This window comes from Eleutherodactylus coqui, chromosome 8 (genome assembly GCF_035609145.1).
Source record: "Eleutherodactylus coqui strain aEleCoq1 chromosome 8, aEleCoq1.hap1, whole genome shotgun sequence".
Taxonomy (NCBI): Eukaryota; Metazoa; Chordata; class Amphibia; order Anura; family Eleutherodactylidae; genus Eleutherodactylus; species Eleutherodactylus coqui.
Window position 1 is genome coordinate 116,484,439 of NC_089844.1, and position 17,965 is coordinate 116,502,403.

The following is a 17,965-nucleotide window of genomic DNA, read 5'->3' on the forward strand; positions in this document are numbered from 1 at the left end:
TATACTGCATGGTATATATATTTTTGCACTTCTCTGTATAGCGCAGTCTGCAGTACTTTTATACAGGAATATTGATACTGTATGCCGATGCATATTAGTCAGGCAAAGGCCATATGGACAATCATTCATCTTCAGTCTAGAAACCACAGACTATATAAAACAGTGCTTCAGTTTGATGATAAACAGGATTGGTCATCGGTAGCTGATCGGTGGCGGACCTCGACCAATCAGCTGTTCATCAGGCTGCTATGTCAGGATACAGAATGGGAAGTGGACAGCTCTGTACAGTTTGCAGCAGCCCAACATAGTACTGTAGGCACAACTTTCATTGAAGTGAATGGGAACTATGGCACCAATACTAGGCCACCGTACAGAGGTCTATTTGCATCTCTGTATACAGACACCATGGGCCAGCCATCAGCCAGTCAGCTCATCAATCTTCAGTACCTGATCACTGCTTTAACTGAAGGCCCTTTAACACAGAACAATGGTTTTAAAAATCATTCAAAACGAGCAAAAATTAATGATCATTGAGTCCAAACAGCCAATGATTGAACGATAAATTGTTCGCTTCTTTATTTTAGGCAGGCATAAAAATGATGGTTGGCTCGTTCACCAATTGTTTGGTTTATACAGGGAATCCGAACAACTGAACAATTTCTCATTTGAAGGAGCCAACAATGTATCTGCTGTATAAACAGGCTGAATGAGTGACCCCTGACATAGTGTGGTGATAAATAATTTGGTGTAAACTGACCCCCATACAGCAGGAGCTTTTCTCGACATATACAGTACATTAGGCTGAGTGCACTTAGCCCTACTTATTTCTTCTATTCATTCCATTATCTTGCACAACCAGCCTGGTAACACCCAGCGCTGTATTATTTACTTCGGAGGAAGAATTTACAGTGTGAATCATTGTATACACACAAAGGTTTCTGCAAGCTATTCTTTTCCTAAAATATTGACTTCCTTGATGTAACTTCCACATATAACATATACTGGATAGCAGTGATAAACTGAAAGTGGAGTTCTGGTATGAAGCCATGTTACATACTATTTTATGGCATTATAAGCGATCTACAGCAGTTTCAATTAAGCTCCTGCAGACACTGCTTGTATCACAGGAGGGAAAAACACCAACAAAGCAGAACAGCGGCAGCAAAAATCAATTTCCTGTTACTTTACTTAAAGGGGTTGTCCCGCGGCACCAAGTGGGTCTATACACTTCTGTATGGCCATATTAATGCACTTTTTAACATACATCGTGCATTAAATATGTTCGGCAGCAGCGGCGTTTTGGCTCCAATCAGGAGGCTGGAATCGGCACACATGACGGGGCGGAGCTACGCGATGACGCGTAGAAGGGGCGGAGCCAAAACGCCGCTGCTGCCGGACAGACCCGAAGGCAGAAGACCCTTCTGCGCAAGCGCGTCTAATCGGGCGATTAGACGCTGAAGTTAGACGGAGCCATGGAGACGGGGACGCCAGCGCAGGGAAGGTAAGTGAATAACTTCTGTATGGCTCATATTTAATGCACGATGTATATTACAAAGTGCATTAATATGGCCATACAGAAGTGCTTAACTCCACTTGCTTTCGCGAGACAACCCCTTTAAGGTGCTATCAAGGTACAAGCATCATTTGCATCTGCCAATATACTGTAAAAACAAACCATGCGAAGAGTGCCCTATAGAACCCTTATTCGTGTGCAAGTACACCATCCTACCAAAAGCACTATACTTGGACGCCCCTATCGTTAGAATGGATCAGGTCTTATTAGCATGGTACGTCTTAAACCATGCCATACAAGATGCAGACCCATGGAGATGTCAGCCAGAGTTTGTGACAGGAACCATACGCTATTAAATATATAGCGTAAGGAGAGTAGTCTTTGGACAGTTGGGCAATGGAAGACCGCCCTGTGGATTGACGAATTCACCTCAGATGGATGGACGTGGGTGTGGAGGATAACTGGGGAATGCCTTTTGCCTGTGTGTTTTGCCAACAGTTAGGTACGGCGGAGGTTCCATTCTAGTCTGGGGGTGTTTTACGTGGCATGGCAAGAACTATGAAAACTGAGGTGTACCTTGACATTCTAGACAATGTCCTGCCAACAATGTGAGCACAGTCAGCAATACTTAAGACAACGCACCTTGTCACAAATCCAATGCTGTTTTATGTTGGTTTGAGGATATGGAAGTTCCACGATTAGACTGGTCTGCAGAGTTCCGACTTGATCATCTTTGGATTGAACTGGACCGTCAAGTCAGGAAATATGAATGATATTCATCTTCTTTGAGAGAGCTTGTCAAACGTTTGCAGGATGAATTAAGGGAAATACCAGCTGAAGTGGATCAGACGTTAGTAGCAAGTATGCCACAGAGTATCCAATGTCAGGGCCAAGAGACCTCACTATCAACATATGTAACTACTACTTCTAACACTTGAGCAAGAATGAAGTTACTTTTGGTAGGATAGCTAAAATACTAAGCAGATGCATGAATAGGTGTTACAAGTGGTTGTCAATCAGTATTTTCCCCCTTGCCCCTCCCACGTATAGCATTGTGCATGCTATTGGGAATTTGTGTCTGAAGCTGCCCGTGTATCAATAAGTACGACCCTTTTCTGAGAATTAATGTAGATTTGATCCCATTTTCTATAAAACAGCATATAAGGAGGATAATACAAGCAACGAAAGCAAAATGACAAAAACAAAGCCCAGACTGGTTTGAACAATATATGCCTTTAATAATATTCCATGAAAGGTAACAGTATTTGCAGTTTCCCCCCTAACTGTTGATCTTGAGTTATATACTCTGAAAAGATACAGAATCCTTCATGCAAAGAATCGGGTTTACATTTTGCACATAAGCTATGGAATATACAACTGTACAATATTTACATTTTAAAATTAAATTTTAATGCAAATAGAAACATTCTGGATTTACTAAAAAATAAATAAGAGAATGATACCCACACAGACTCCATGGTAAGCGCGGTCTGGAAACCGCCCAACAGCACAAGTCAAAACGTGGAAATGGATTTGCCCAGTATGCATTGTTATACATTGGAAACATAGAACGATTCTGTAAAATGTCACATCGTAAAAGCACAACCTGCTTTAATGACATAAAAAAAGCTTCATAATATTTGTTCTGAGCACAAGATTTAGGCCAGCTGAATCTTGAGGTGACTTTTTATATTTATATACTTTGCAGTCTACATACCCTTAACAAGAATTCTGCTCAGTGCAAGTAAAGCAACAGGGATGGACAAGACGCTACAACACTGGAAATAGTCACAGTAGGGTCAGGTCCGTCCATATACACACACATCACGGTTCAGTTTGCTATAAACCCGACAGGAGAATACAAACATTACTTCTCTCTTTGGAGTCCAAAAACTAAAGAAAAAAAAAACAAGCGCAAACTAAAAGACTGGATGTAGAGTATCCGCCCGAATCAAGTCTACACAGCTTAAGTAAAACGGAAATCAAGCAGTTTATAGCAAAATGTAGGAGAACATATCATGCCAATGGAGATCATGATTCTTTATGAAGAGGCTACAGAAGAACTTCTGCTTCCCAATGGTGGCCCAGTCTAGAGCAAGGTCCTCAGATGAAGTAAATGCACACTTGAAAAGTACTTTCTGTGCAGTAAGCCAGATATACGATAATGCACAAAATCGGTGGAAGTCATCTATTGAGACCAGGAACTGGTGATCTGATTGAGGCTTGATATGATGTTTATAGCCCAATGTAGATTCAGAGGATTAGATCTCATGTAGGCAATACCAATATAGCCAAGTTTAACATTCTGTACCACAGTTTGTTCGCCCATTAAATTGCTTTACAATGGGTTGTGTTAAGATAACACAGCTTTTCAATGGCTTAAGATCATTTCACTTGTTGTAGAAAGTTATTAGTCAGGTTAAGTCTGGCTACATGAGCAGGTGCCCTTTTACCAAATGAAGCCACTACTCAACCAAGGAAGAGACTGCATGACAGCTGAAGGTTATAGTAAAATATTGGCTGTGTTGCAAGTTCAAATTATCCCTATGGAGGAAAAAAGTTGCAAGTGGCCTTGTGATCAATGCAAAAAGTTCTGACACAATCACAAGGTCACTAGCAAGACTTTTCTACATAGGAATTCATTTTTTGTGGTTTGGTCAAGTTGTTAAGTTTGAGTCCTCACCTAAAAGTAAAGTTTTGAAACAGATTCAACTAACTACCGGCAACTAGTTTCGCTCGAGTTGGCCATACACATTAGACATTAACCTAACCTAGTCAAGAGTCTAATGTGCATCTCTCTACTGATCTAAACATGCATGCTTGTCCAAATGAGCATGTTTATGGGCGAGTCAAAAAAGACAAGGGTTTAGCCAACAGCTATCTTATGGCCGGCATAAGACTTGAACAACTGTAGGATGTTATAAGGTACATAGAAGTTAGTCTTGTGTGACTTCTTTCCATCTCAATATGAAATGCTCTATATAAACCCACGGAGTATCTAATACATACTGGATAGATTTGGTCATATTTGCTTGTTCAGGCTGTCACAGCAAAGGAGGGAGGCACTTCTCTCCACATCTGCTAATGCCATCACAGAGGTCCACGTCAGACCGGAAAGTTTTCAGCAGAACAGGAGTGTTCAGATCCATTAAAAGGAGACTGAACACTGTCCTAACAAGGTCTCACCTCCCTCTATGTGCATAGCAAGAACTCTACCTGTATGCTACCTATTCATACTGTGTATGCGTTGGCCAAGACATAGGCCAAGTAATCTCTCCTATACATATTTTTCATCCTTCCAATAATCCATCCCTTCTCAAGGGTGGGTGACAATGTTACCAGTTCCTTTACATGAGTGTTTTTCCAGTTCTGGTCTTCAAGCACCCTCCACCAGATCATTGTTTTAGGACTTCTTTAGTACATTATACAGGTGATAGAATTGTCAGTGCATCAAGAATTGACTTCTTTGGGATATCAAACAATGACCTGCTGAAGTTATTTGAGAACTGGTGTTGGACACGACTGCCACAAATGTTCTTACATACTTTGTTGGAAGGTGTACTGGGCTAGATACTAGATACATCATGGATACTATTTGAAGTCTAAGACGATACGAGTCTTAAGCCTTTCATCGTAAGATAATATTCACTTGTTTGAAGAGTCAAAGAGTCATACTTTGGTTAATACTATTCTTGACTACTGTGTACAGATTGTCCTCATGTCAGTCTACTAAAAGACTCGCATGAAGAAAAACAAGTTGACTTTTTTATCTCTATATCAGAAAGACATATTAAGTCTTCAAAAGGTAGATCTAGAAGAGAAGTCCATTAGATTGTCAACATCTTGAGCAGCATAGAGGAATGCAAAGTTTAATGAGCAAAATGTCTTCCTACGGTTTGGTTGGTCTGCAATCTCCACAAATTTCTGTTTTCACAAATTTGACACATAGTGCTAAGGCAGAAGAAATGCTGTCCTAAGCTCTCGCTCATGACCAGAAGGTTGCAAGTTCAATCCCCTTGTGGTTCAGGTAGCCGGCTCAAGGTGACTCAGCCTTCCATCCTTCCAAGGTCGGTAAAATGAGTACTAAAAATAATTTACCTGAAAGCGCTGCAGAATAAGTTTGCGCTATACAAATAAGATTTCTCTATCTGTGGAGTTGATAATAGTTCATGTCACACTTCCTTCTTCTGGATGCTTTTAAACACTATGACAGAGGATTCTTCCCTAAATTCTGAATGGATAAATGAGATGCCCAATACTGTTATTGGATTTTCCTCCACATTCAGAACATAAAACCTGTTATCATGACAGACTACAGAAATCTGACACTTATTTGAATATACACCATCATTTTCCCTTCCTAGTAGACCACATTTTTGTTTGAATACTTTAAACTTTACCTTATCTCCTCCACAGAGTTTAATGGGGTATTTCAACTACTGGTAAAGGCAGAATACCCCTTTAAGTGTTTCGGATCTGCCTCCCTTGTCCTTTGGGAATGGGATAAGTGAAAGAAAACCATTCAAAAGCTTCCAATCTGTTTTCTTTTACTTGCTTACTGTATTTTGGCTGTTGTAGAGGATAGCCAAGTACATCCATCCAAGGAATTGTCTGGTATTCACAAAGTGGAAACACAAATTACCCTACATATAGGGTACAAAGTACAAAAACATTTGAGAACTATTCTTGTATGTACAACTCTACAATCATTATATAACAAAGTCCTCCATCAATGAGGATTGATATTATGCAGTAAGAAAAAAAAAGGAGCACAGCATACATTACTGCTCATAGGACAGTTATGACGACGTTAGTGATATAACGGGCAAAACTCCTACCAAAAAACATTGTAGGGGGAGAGTTGTACAAATTACCACTTGAACTCCGTTTAGGTTTTTTTTTTCTACTTCGATCAATGGATTTGCTGACTTTAAAGGGGTTTTCTGATCCATTTATATTAATGACTTCTCTTCGGGATAGGTCATCAGTAGAGGATTGGCCTAGCCGATCAGCTATTCGGGTGCCTGTTGTCACATGATACGGAGAGGAAGCAAACTGCTCCAGCCATGCAGTGGCCGGAACTGGTATCTGTAGGCGCAGCTGTCATTGGAGCTGTGCTGCAATCACCAACGTCGGCCAGCACACAGGGGTCGGACCGATCCGGTCTAAATAGCTGATGGCTAGTACACCTTATAGTATTTGAATAGTAACCCTTTACATATATACAATGTACACACAAGTCACCACGTAAAGCACCTTCTATTTCTGAGGCAGGCTGCATGCCAGTGAACAGTTTGATGACATCTGTAAGGCCATTATCTTAGATCAAGCACCATCTCCTAGAGGAAAAATTGTTAACCACAGATAACATGACTTGTGGGTTACCATAAAGGATAATGCCACTTAAAAAGAACTGCTGGTGGAATTAAGAGTGAGGCAGCACAAATTCAAATATTACTTTCACATGGCCAAAAGGTTACAATGAACAATGCAATACAAATACCATAAGCCCCCCTCCATCAGCCACCGCAGAGTCACTAATGGAGCAGCACTGAGCGGCAGGTAATACCTGTAGTGGCTACCCTGCAATAACAGCTGACCACTTCTGCAGCCAGACACCCATTGACTAACAAACTTCTAGCCCATCTTCAATGTTTAACAATGTTGTCCCATGAAAATAAGTTCTATCCATTGGTTAGAGGATAGCCATCTGCTCAGTGGAGACCCCCACAATGACAAGAGGGGTCCAGAGTGTTTGCAAATGAACAGTGCGATAGACATACATGTGCACTACTGCTCCATTCATTTTACGTGGTACTGGCAGAGTTCAAGTACTCAATTATCTCCAGACGTCCCAATGAAATCAAGGGTGGCATAGTGTACGTCCAACCACCCTTCCATTCATTCAGGGGCGTTCTGGCTCCAAGTCTCTTTATCTGAGGCTCCCAGCAGTCATCACCCACAATCCGTTATTTTGTGGATAAATGCTTTTCATGAGACAACCCCTTTAACTGAAGCTCAGAGTTGGGAGGAATTTCTTGAATGCCTACGGATGTCAATTGGTGCCATGCAATTCTTTGCAGGGAAAATGAAGATTTGGCAACACCATTAAAACTGATTTTGCTGCCCCAACTTCCAACCAAAGTCAAAAAACAAGTAGAAACAAACTAATAAAAAGTGCCACTATAGGTATAAAAGTAACAAAACTGGTATGTCCATCCATGGTCACCTGAAGAACCCACATAAGCATCATTAGCGCCCCTCATGGGCCGGTGTTTACTTCCTTATTTTACAGAAACTAACGCTGAAAAAGCAATTATGGACAACATTAACAAAAAGTAACAATATAGCAAACAGCGGCTGTAACCATACATAGAAGGAACATTGCATAAAGTCAGCCACGTAAACCTTTTTACATCATATAGAGAGACCAACTTCATGATTGAGGTCCTCGTGATACAACCTGGGAGTGGATCCCTCCATCTCCACATCGGTGACACCATGGGTGAAGTGCTCCACGGTGGAATCGGCAAGAACAAAAAGGCCTTTAGGAACGTCGGGATCACTGTTTTTGACCGTTTAAGGCATAAATCCTAATGTTCTCGTATTAAACCAGTGAAATACACACTGCATTATTAGATCATGCATGGATGGATGCACTCGTCCTCTTGGTAACCAGCTGGAGGCGATCTACAGAATTGTCTTGCTCCTTAGACTCAACCAAAAGCAGGCACAATTGTGTAATAACCCTGCTGCTAACAAGTATATGTAGCGTCAATATAAGCTGATGCTACCATATATATGTATATAGGCTTTATATAAAATAGAGAAACTGTACAGATGACAAGTTAGCTTATAGATTCAATATTCAGTGGCTATTCGGAGGTTATTTAAATGTGGAATAAACCAGATTTCCAAAGCTGGCTGCAGCAGGCTTGTCCTTCACTTCAGGGTATACCGATATAAGCAGCTTATGGGGTAGCTAGAGGCCTGCTGTAGCAAGAAGGACCATCATGCAATGCTGTGCTTGCACCTTACTCGATCTGCTGTGTTTAGTACCGTCTACATAGCTGCCATTTAAGAAAAAAGGAAAAAAAACTGCATGAAGAGGAACATGGAAGAGATGTATGCACTATGGATATGGATTTAGTGTTTGCCAGGAGATATTTACAATGTGATGAGGAATTCTTCGAGGGAGTCTTCAGGTTCACAATGACCGAATTTCAAATTAAGAGCATAAGAAAAAAATGAAATAAAAAGTTTAAAAACCAAACTTGTGGGACTCTGATAGCACAGTGCTGAGTGGATACCAGTATGGTATGGCAGACATTCTCACTGGGAGTAGCATTTCTGATGTCGCCTATTGAGGCATTTGAAGTCCAGGGTTAGGTTGGTCCTTTAACTCGTACCAGAAGTGATACTTGCAGATGCTTGCATCACATAGGTTATTTCTTGTTAGCGATTCTCCTCTTCCTTGTCGCCAACATATCATAAAAAGGATCTTTGCTAATACTTGCTCTACATGAAGACAGTACAGAGGAATAGATTAGGAGGAAACTCACAAACAGTTTGACCAAATAGTAGTAATGACACTCTACACCACTCCCACCCCAATTTATTTTTTAATACATCTAAAATGCCAGTTGACCAAGGCGGTGATGAACAGCTGGCATGACGTGGCATCATCCACATGTGCTGTATTGGGGAGTGTTGTTCACACGACAGCATAAGGTTGTGTTCAGAAGTAGACGATTTCCTGCGGATTTCTCGCAACTGAAAAAATCCGCACCGAAATCTACTTTGATGCGAGTTTTATGGCATTTTTTCTAAACTGCAACAAATCAGCTGTGTGTGAACGCATCCCAAGTCTATACTAGAGCGCTGCTGAGGGGTACGCTGCCCAAGTGTTATTCTATACCAATCGATCACAAAACTGCATCTGTGTTCTAGAATACATTCTTACATATATTATCCAGTCAGAGGAAGTTTAACCCCTTCCAATGCACTGTCTGACATCTTCCTACATTCTGATTGAAGCTTGTACAGCTCCTATGTCAGAAGACGTCCGACAGGGTCTTCTTACCATCTATTGCCAGCCACTCCGCTGTTGGAGCCTCTCTGGCGCACACACTGGCTTTAGCCAGCAGATGGCACTGTTGTAGAACATCGAAAAGAGAAAGCCTTTTAGGAAACCCTGAATCCAAAAGTGGATTGGAGTCTTTGTTAGTAGAACAGACTCAATGGAGCAGCAAGGTGCATCCACATTCACTCCTCCATTCAAACTACTACTAGCCACTGTCTTGCAACTGGGCAAACAAGGTTCCCAATTCTAGCAGTTGTTGGGGGTCCAAGTAGTCGGATCCCTTTGAGCCAACTTAACCCATCCAAAAGAGAGCTGCTACTTGCTTCTGTCTGAATTATCCCTTTAATTTCCCCCTGGAATACAGTGAAGTTGAGGCGTTGGTCACAGTAATGCTGTGATTCTGCCTCTGTACAAAGGCTCATGGGGAAAAAATGTTACTTAAAATTAGGCCAATTAATTATTATGACAAGTATAATAGGTCATGCTATTGTACATCTACTAGTAGTAGGTCACAAGTAATTACAATGGTAAAAGTTTAACATTTCTAAGGGCCCTTTTACACGGGACGATTATCGGGCGATCAACGGTTGACCCAGCGATGACTGCGCCTGCGCTTTAACAAAGGGTCGCTCAGTGAATGGAGGTGGAACGGGCTGGAGAACATTTTGGCCTACCCGCCTCAGTTTACAGGCCATTGTTCATAGATGAATGACTGCCTGTTCGCATGGGCTGAGTAGTTCGGTTATCATTCGTCGTTCCGTTTCTGTTCCCATAAAATTTGAACGAAAATATCGTTCAGATTCCTATGATTCATCAAGAATCAAAGATTTTCGTTCCGTGTAAAAAGGGCCTCAACTTTAGCCCTCTAAATCACCACCACTAAGTCGCTAACTCACTTTATGGACTTTATCCATTCTTCTTTCTCTTCAGGTGTGGGCGCAGATATTCTGTACACAACATGGTTTCCTTCAACCACTCTCCCATCCGCTTCCGTTTTACAGGCTTTAATAACTTGTCCTTTGTGGCTTGGATTGAATAACTCAAAACAGTTCTGGAAGAGTGATGGGATATAGGAGGTGTCAGGCAGGTAACAAGATCATATATACATTACTACTGAGCAGTACAGGAAAGGGCAATTACCCATTACTACCCTATAGTATACAGTATCCACCAATATCCATCTTTATTCATGTTGTCAGTGGTCAATGGAATGGCTATGTAGCAACTTTTAATCCTGACAATCAGTTGTGGAGTTGGGGTTCAGTTTCATACCCTTGAGCTATACAGTTAGAACTCCAAAAAAGACACAACAATACAAAATTGCGTAAGTTGCAGGAGAGATGTTGCCAAGTCATTCCATTTCTCTTAGCTGGCCAAAGGAAATTGCAACTTGGCTAAGAGTTCAACCACGGAGACCAATAATGATAGGCTACATAGCGATCGGTCAGAGCTCCCACCATGTCTATTTTAGTAAATACTTCTAGAATTCTCAGAAAAGCTGCTTCAGAACTGTTTTATGGGGAATGCAATGTGTTTTTCACTTATTCCTCTCAGAACTAATCTGAATAAACTGATAAGATATTGCCATTCCCCTTGTCAATGGGCCGTGTCCCTCCCTACAGTGTCTGTATATATAGATCCATATCCACACTCACTGGTTTTCGAGGATCTTCAACTTCTCGGATACTCAAATTTTCCAAAGGAATGATTCCCCTTGGCTCTTTATCCTGGAAAGAAAAACAATGTGCAATTAAACAAGGGAATATGATTATATGTGCAAAGACATCTGGATCTAGTGATGGTGCAATTAGGGTATTGTCCACCAGGAGGAGTCTGAACACAAGCCGTAAGGAGGAGGCTGCAGAACCAGCAGCTCATAGGAAGACACGTAATGGATTTTAACGCTACCTTTGGGATTTACAGTACACAACTGCTTACCAGCATGCAGATCACCTTGTCAGACAGCGAGGAGAAGGCGACAGATCCCTGCATGTATCAGATCTACTCTTGTAAGGAGACGTGCAAGTGAATATCAGGAATGATGTGCACACCCTTTCAGTAATACTTCTATTACTGTGGTCTGGTTTTCAGATCTACAATGTTATATTTGTGGTAACTCTATTAAGGCTGCTATTACACAACAGCGGCTGCCAGCGCTCAACTTTTTCAGACAACTTCCGGGCTGGACCTAAAAGTAATGGTGCAGCCCAGCAAATAGCGTTACCGGCCCTCGTGTAATAGCAGCCTAAAGCTTTTTGAACTGTTAAAAAAATGCATTAAAAATTGCAAATGGTTTCTAAACCACTTGTGATTTTTACATTTTTTTTTTAAATGCATGTCATTTTTGCTGTGGTTCAAAAATCACAGAAAAAATAAACATATTGCATGCAAAACGCAGCTTAAAGCTACTATAACAGAAGTGCTAGCCCTCACAGTTTCCCGATAACTGTTGGGCTGCACCTATGAGCGTAGGTGAAGCCCAGCAATTAATAATATTACATGAGCATTAACTGATCAATTGCTGAGCTCAGTTATTGGCTGCAGCTGTAGACAAAGACCGCAGCAGGGTTGAGATACAACAGGAAGGGGAGAGTAGATCACCATTTCTTATATTACTTCGTGGGGAAGGTGTTGTACCGACAACCCAGACAACCATTTTGAACCTTAGGGCAACCCATTTGGTGGTACAGCAATTTTTTTGTTTTCTTATCAGAAAGCCCCGACCTTCCCAGTCTACATAGCCATATATGGGCTTGTGCTTGTCGAAGAGAAGGCATGCTCAGTGTCATTTTGGGGCACAGACAAGTTATTGATTCACTTTTAATAACTCTTTCTGAGGAGGAATGTAAGAAATCAGCAATTTCATAATCTTTTATACATTTCAAATGTTGCACCCTTCACAGTGTGGCATAAACAGGTTATACTAAATCATTATGATTACAGAGATACCAAGTTTATATCTTTTCTTTATGTTCTATTACCATTGCAAACAAACAAACTTTCCCCCTCACCGCTGAAGCCCTGCAGGCAGAGTTGTATTTTATCAATGGTACACTTTAACATATCAAAGTATTGGAAAACTTAAACATTTCAAAGTGGGCGAGGGGAAAAAAAACAAAAAAAAAAACAAAAAACACAATTGTGCCATTTTTGGGGCAGTTTTTAGTGTTATCTTTTTCTGTGAATCAGTACAATTCGATACCAAAAAGATATATAGGTTTTAATGTGGTACTAAAAAAAATGTGCTTTCTGTTGCCATATTTTGACCCGCATAACCTTATATTTCTCTTGATGCAGCTGAGTGAGGGCTCTTTTTTTTTCTAAAGTGACCTTTCCTTTTTATTGGTACCGTTATACGGTACATACAACTTTTTAAAATCAATTTTTATTACATTTTTTTTCTTAGAAATGGGGTGACCAAGAAAAGCACCATTCTAGCATTGTGTATTAGTTTTCTGACAGCGTTCACAGTGTGGGATTAATAATGTAATATAAATTTAGACTTTCATGGACACAGCAACTTTTATTATGTTTTGGAGTGATGACTGGTAGAAGGGTTTTTATAAAAATTATTATCTTTTTCCTTTTTTATTTTAGGCCCCCAATGGCACTTGAGCTTGTGATCATTTACATAGTATAATGCAATACTACAGTATTGCATTATACTATGCAATAATGTAAAGTATACATTATACTGTATTTTACCAAGCGTTGTGTTAACATGTGCCACAGGTAGACAGGCCCCCTATGAGACAGAGTCCCGAATACCCAGGATACACAGTGATTGATAACCTTCTCTGTACACACACACACTGATACAGGAAAAGCTGTCAATCACTGTGTGGGCGATCTAGGCATGACTCTCGCTGACTCTCCTAGGAGTCCTGCCTCCAAATGATAAAAACCTATAAAATCACAGGGCTCAGCTGCTCTCGTTCATTCATATGCTCCTCTCAGATAGGTTATGTAAATGTCTGTCTAGACATGTGCCAGGGAGCCCTTCTTAGGTTACTTTTGACATTGTGGGTAGAAGGTGTTGAACCGTTTTATGTATGCAAGAAAATTATAATATTGCCTTCTGGAGTCCCGTTAAGTAATCAGAGCTACTTACCGTTGTGTATTCAAAGTAATAAAGGCAATTATCAGTCAAGATGAACCATCTACGTTTCCACGTCTTCACTCTTCCTCCTGGAGACACAAAGTTTACCCCATTAAGAAACCAGCCTACAAATAACGGCAATGCATAAGAACTTCCAATACTAATCTCCTCACTTTCGAAATTTGTCCTTCCCTCCTTCCTTAATTATGAAGTTGTCATTTGTATAAGAACATGTGCTTTCCATTTATCCAGCACATTCTCTTTCATTACTCAAGGCTTTTTCCAAACTGTAAGGGGAGATCTAAATTAAAAAAGACTAACATATCCGGGAACAGGGCCTTTATGAATTTCACAAAGGGGTTTCCATCATTTCATAGAATGGTCATAAATTCTTTCGCTAGGAGAATCCCTGACTACATTACAGGGCACATGAAGACTAAAAAGTCTTCTATGGTGCATGACCAAATCTTAAGACGAGCTCTGGAATAACTCCAGGAGCGATCCCTGAAGAGAAACTCTGAGGCGAGTTTGTGTGCAGAAATGAAGTCATACAATATCTCAATTAGCTGGGGCATACTTATTGCTGAAAATCTCTAAGACTAAAGACAAAAATAGCTACCACCTGTTTTACATTTCAGATTTTATGTACAAGAATGAGGTTCCATTTAACCATTTCTACCATTAAGGACTAACTGGCTTCTATGTGGTCCATCCTAGCATACATAACCTTCAAAACTTAACTTTTTAAGGAAAAGAAAAGTTTTTTAAAAAAAGGACAAATAATTTTAGAATTACAAAGAAAGCAGATGCAAGCCTGGAACAAACAAACGATGTCTGAACACAACAGTGAAGATGACAGCAAAGTAAGCAGCCGATGGAAACGCAGACCAGGAGTGTGACTTGTAAGCATGGGTGTTCAAAAGCTATGCAAACTCATGCTTCTTTGCCCATTGCTTGATCGTTTTTGGATAGATCTAGGCAACCTATGGTTCTTCAGCCCTTGTTTGACGATCGTCATGAACTGCTTATTCCGCAGCTACCAATGTAACATAGCAATGATAGATTGACAATAGCTGGAGAGCCTCAGATTGCCTCTCCAATTTAGAGCATATTGCCGATGGTCGAGAGGACTCTGATTTAGAAGACTGCAGTCTGTTTTTCAGCTTTATCTCCTTTTGGTTGACAGGTCAGAGACTTCTAGTATTTATGAATCCATTATCCATGCCTTAACTTCATTACAGAATAACGTCATTACAGATCATGTAGTTATAAGGATATTTTGGAAGAGAAAATTACATTATACACCTAGGAGTTGCCATGTACAGCCCATCTGCGAGGCATCGCACTGAGATCTATACCTGCCCTGACTCCAGCGTCTCCTCTTGCAGATGTAATCAGTTCAGAATTTGTATCATCACAACTCATTTCCCACAAAATGTCCATGTAAAGCCGCATTTTTTTCCATAAAATGGCTTCTAAAAAGGGGAGCACAAGACTTTGCGAGGAACTTGTGAATCTTTAAACACCATATGGGCAAATCTTTGGTGGGCCAAGCCTCGCATTGCCCATAACACCCAGCTACACATTAGCAACAATGAGGCACATGAGAGCAGTCTCTGCATCACAGCTATTTCCTAATGGATTGCCTAGGTGCCCTCTTGGAAAATATTAGGGTCTAATATAAAATCTATAGCAGACAAGTTAAAATTGGTGGGTCTGTCCATAACATGTATTTACTGCTCCTTTTTATACATGGTCCTCAAAATCTGCTCAAGCCCTGATGCCTACCTTCATTACTAGTAAGACACCATAAGAAAAACACACATGCTTCCACGAACACTTTATCATTAGGTTTCCTTACAGCCAATACAGATACCTTTTACCATTTATTTTAATATTCCAGATGAACAATAATGAGCTGCTCCAGTGGGCACAGAGTATATAGTGTGGTAGCAAAACACGTCATTAAAGTGACCCTCCATTCAGGAACTCAAAAATTATATGCAAGTCACTACCTAAGGGGGGGTGATTACTTGTTATTCTTCCTCAGATCTTGCTCCTTGGTTGTTGTTTTTTTAGATCAGTTACTTTAGGAAAACGCTGTAATCTGTGACTATACTTTAGCTATATAGCCTATTTTGAGGTAGTCTAGGACATCCCCCGTCTCACCATTAGTTCAGACTGCACAGCCTTAACCAAAGCCAGGAGTGCATTGGAAAAGGTGTGAAAAGTTTAATCCACTTCTCGCTTTAAAAGAATCAAAAACAGTAATAGAGCTTTTCCAAAAAGAAAAAAAGTTGTGCGAAATGGTCTTGGTACAAAAAAAAAAATAATTGGGATTTGGTCAATAAAAGCCATCATCCAAAACTCCCAACAAGATGTAAAAATGGTCCATTATCAGTCTGCCCCATCATAAATATTAACACTAAAAAACATTCCCAAGTTAAAAACAACTCTTATACTTCAGATATCATTAGTTTGACCAAAAGTTATTTCTCCAGGCTCCCGCATACACTTGCACACAAACCAATCCATTTTCAATAGGGGAAGAGGAATAAATTGCCAGACTTTTCTGACAGCAGCTTCTGCCCTACAGGAGCAAAGGATTGGGCATAATGAAATTCAACATGCCCAATCCTTCTTTCCCCAACATCTATTGCTTGGGAAGTGTCTGTGGGTTCAGCAGACTTTCATCTAATGTACAGTGTACATAGACACTTTAGCTTCATTTTAGAGTATGAGGAAATCTAGGTACTTTTTGAGGGGTTTATCAGGGGAAAATTTGGCATAAAAAGAGGCAAATTTTGGTACAAGCCTCAGAACTTAAGATCTACAATTCTCAGTGCATACTTGTGCCTCTTCATACATTTCCCACAGGCGCAAGATATGTCTAAACACTTAATTTAAAATCCCCCTACTGGAGATTTTGGTTCCAGGGATCAAGTTGTGCTTGTAGTCAGGCAAAGTTGTCAAAGATATTGGACAGATTTACTAATCCAGTCTAATATTTAGACAGTGTAAACTTAGATCAAGCACTCTGAAGATGCGCCAAATATATTCACAATGGCTCACACTGTATAACGCATCTAGTGCATTTTTATAAAAACTTTTGTCTTACTTTACACTACCACTTGGGTTATTTTACACCACTATTTTTCTCCAAGATTTTGGTGCCATTTAATTCCTGACACATTTAGCTTAGTATACCTCCCCCTAGGAGTCCATAACCAGGACCTTGGTTTGTATATACTGGGGGGGAATTGGTTTCCTTTTATTACATTATGCACTACTAACTTAGAATGAGTTAATAAGACACAGGGACAACACATTTGTCATGTATATAGGACATCCAGACGTGGCAAACTGCAATGATTTCCACAGAGAAATCAGTAGTACATTTCTAAGACATAGCAGGATAAGGAATTAAAAAGATAATGAGAAAAGCAGAACCCCAACCTTGTGGGCCTCATGTCATTTTCCTGATTTAAGAATTTTCTACTTTCACTCCAAAAGTAGTCTTTACCCAGAACTGCTGAAACAGATGTCAAGAGAAAAAAAGCTGCTCCATTCCCCAAGCTACCGGACACATGTCTAGTCAGTGAAGAGAAGTCAAAAGGTTTATCATTTTAGGATACTATTCCCATAAAAATATACAGGAAGCGGGTAATTGTTAGACTTTTTTTCTTGTCTGCATAACTGAAAGCCTACAGTGTTCATTCTGGACTAGAATTGGACAAGAAATGCATCATGGTGCGCCTTCTGGGACACAAAAAAGGCAGAAATGAGAGGGACAAAAAAGAGATAGAAACCAATACTTCTACAAAATACAGTTTCAAAACTAAATCCAAGTACACTGGCTTTGTCATTTTCATTTTTTCCCAAAAATAGTACTATGGCTCAGTGCATGAGTATATATCTAGTGCCAAGAACGAGTTATGGGTGACGTGGACAGCTTTTCTTAGTTGAAAGTGCAGCTACTCTAAGTTTTAAAAGGCCACAAAGACATGTCAAAAGTGGTAAATAGTGGGAGTCCCATTGCTGAAACGCTCGCTGATCGCTAGAATGAGGGGGCTGCAAGACTCACCCAAGTGCCATTTCCCCCAGCTGTCTGCCACTTTTCAGCTCCTCCTAGCAGCTGAAGACTGTCTCAGAGGTCTATAGAAAGTGATATACACTACTATGAGGCTTTCTTCAGTTGCTGGGAGGAGCCGAAAAGCAGTGAAGGTCACCAAAGAGGGAACAGAGTTCAGGTGAGCCCCCTCATTCTAGT

At 40.4% G+C, this 17,965-nt stretch overlaps 1 protein-coding gene across 1 annotated transcript in view; it reads right to left on the bottom strand.

Annotated features, from left to right (window-relative positions):
• Nucleotides 1–2,727: 2,727 nt before the first annotated feature.
• Nucleotides 2,728–17,965, bottom strand: part of CYTH3 (cytohesin 3) — a 104,900-nt gene continuing 89,662 nt past the window's right edge. The window contains exons 10-13 of the mRNA XM_066576264.1: nt 13,708–13,784; nt 11,252–11,323; nt 10,493–10,647; nt 2,728–9,031 (exon numbers count right to left, since the gene is read on the bottom strand). Coding sequence (XP_066432361.1) covers nt 8,959–9,031; nt 10,493–10,647; nt 11,252–11,323; nt 13,708–13,784 — 377 coding nt within the window. The 3' untranslated portion in view covers nt 2,728–8,958. The remainder of the gene's footprint in view (nt 9,032–10,492; nt 10,648–11,251; nt 11,324–13,707; nt 13,785–17,965) is intronic.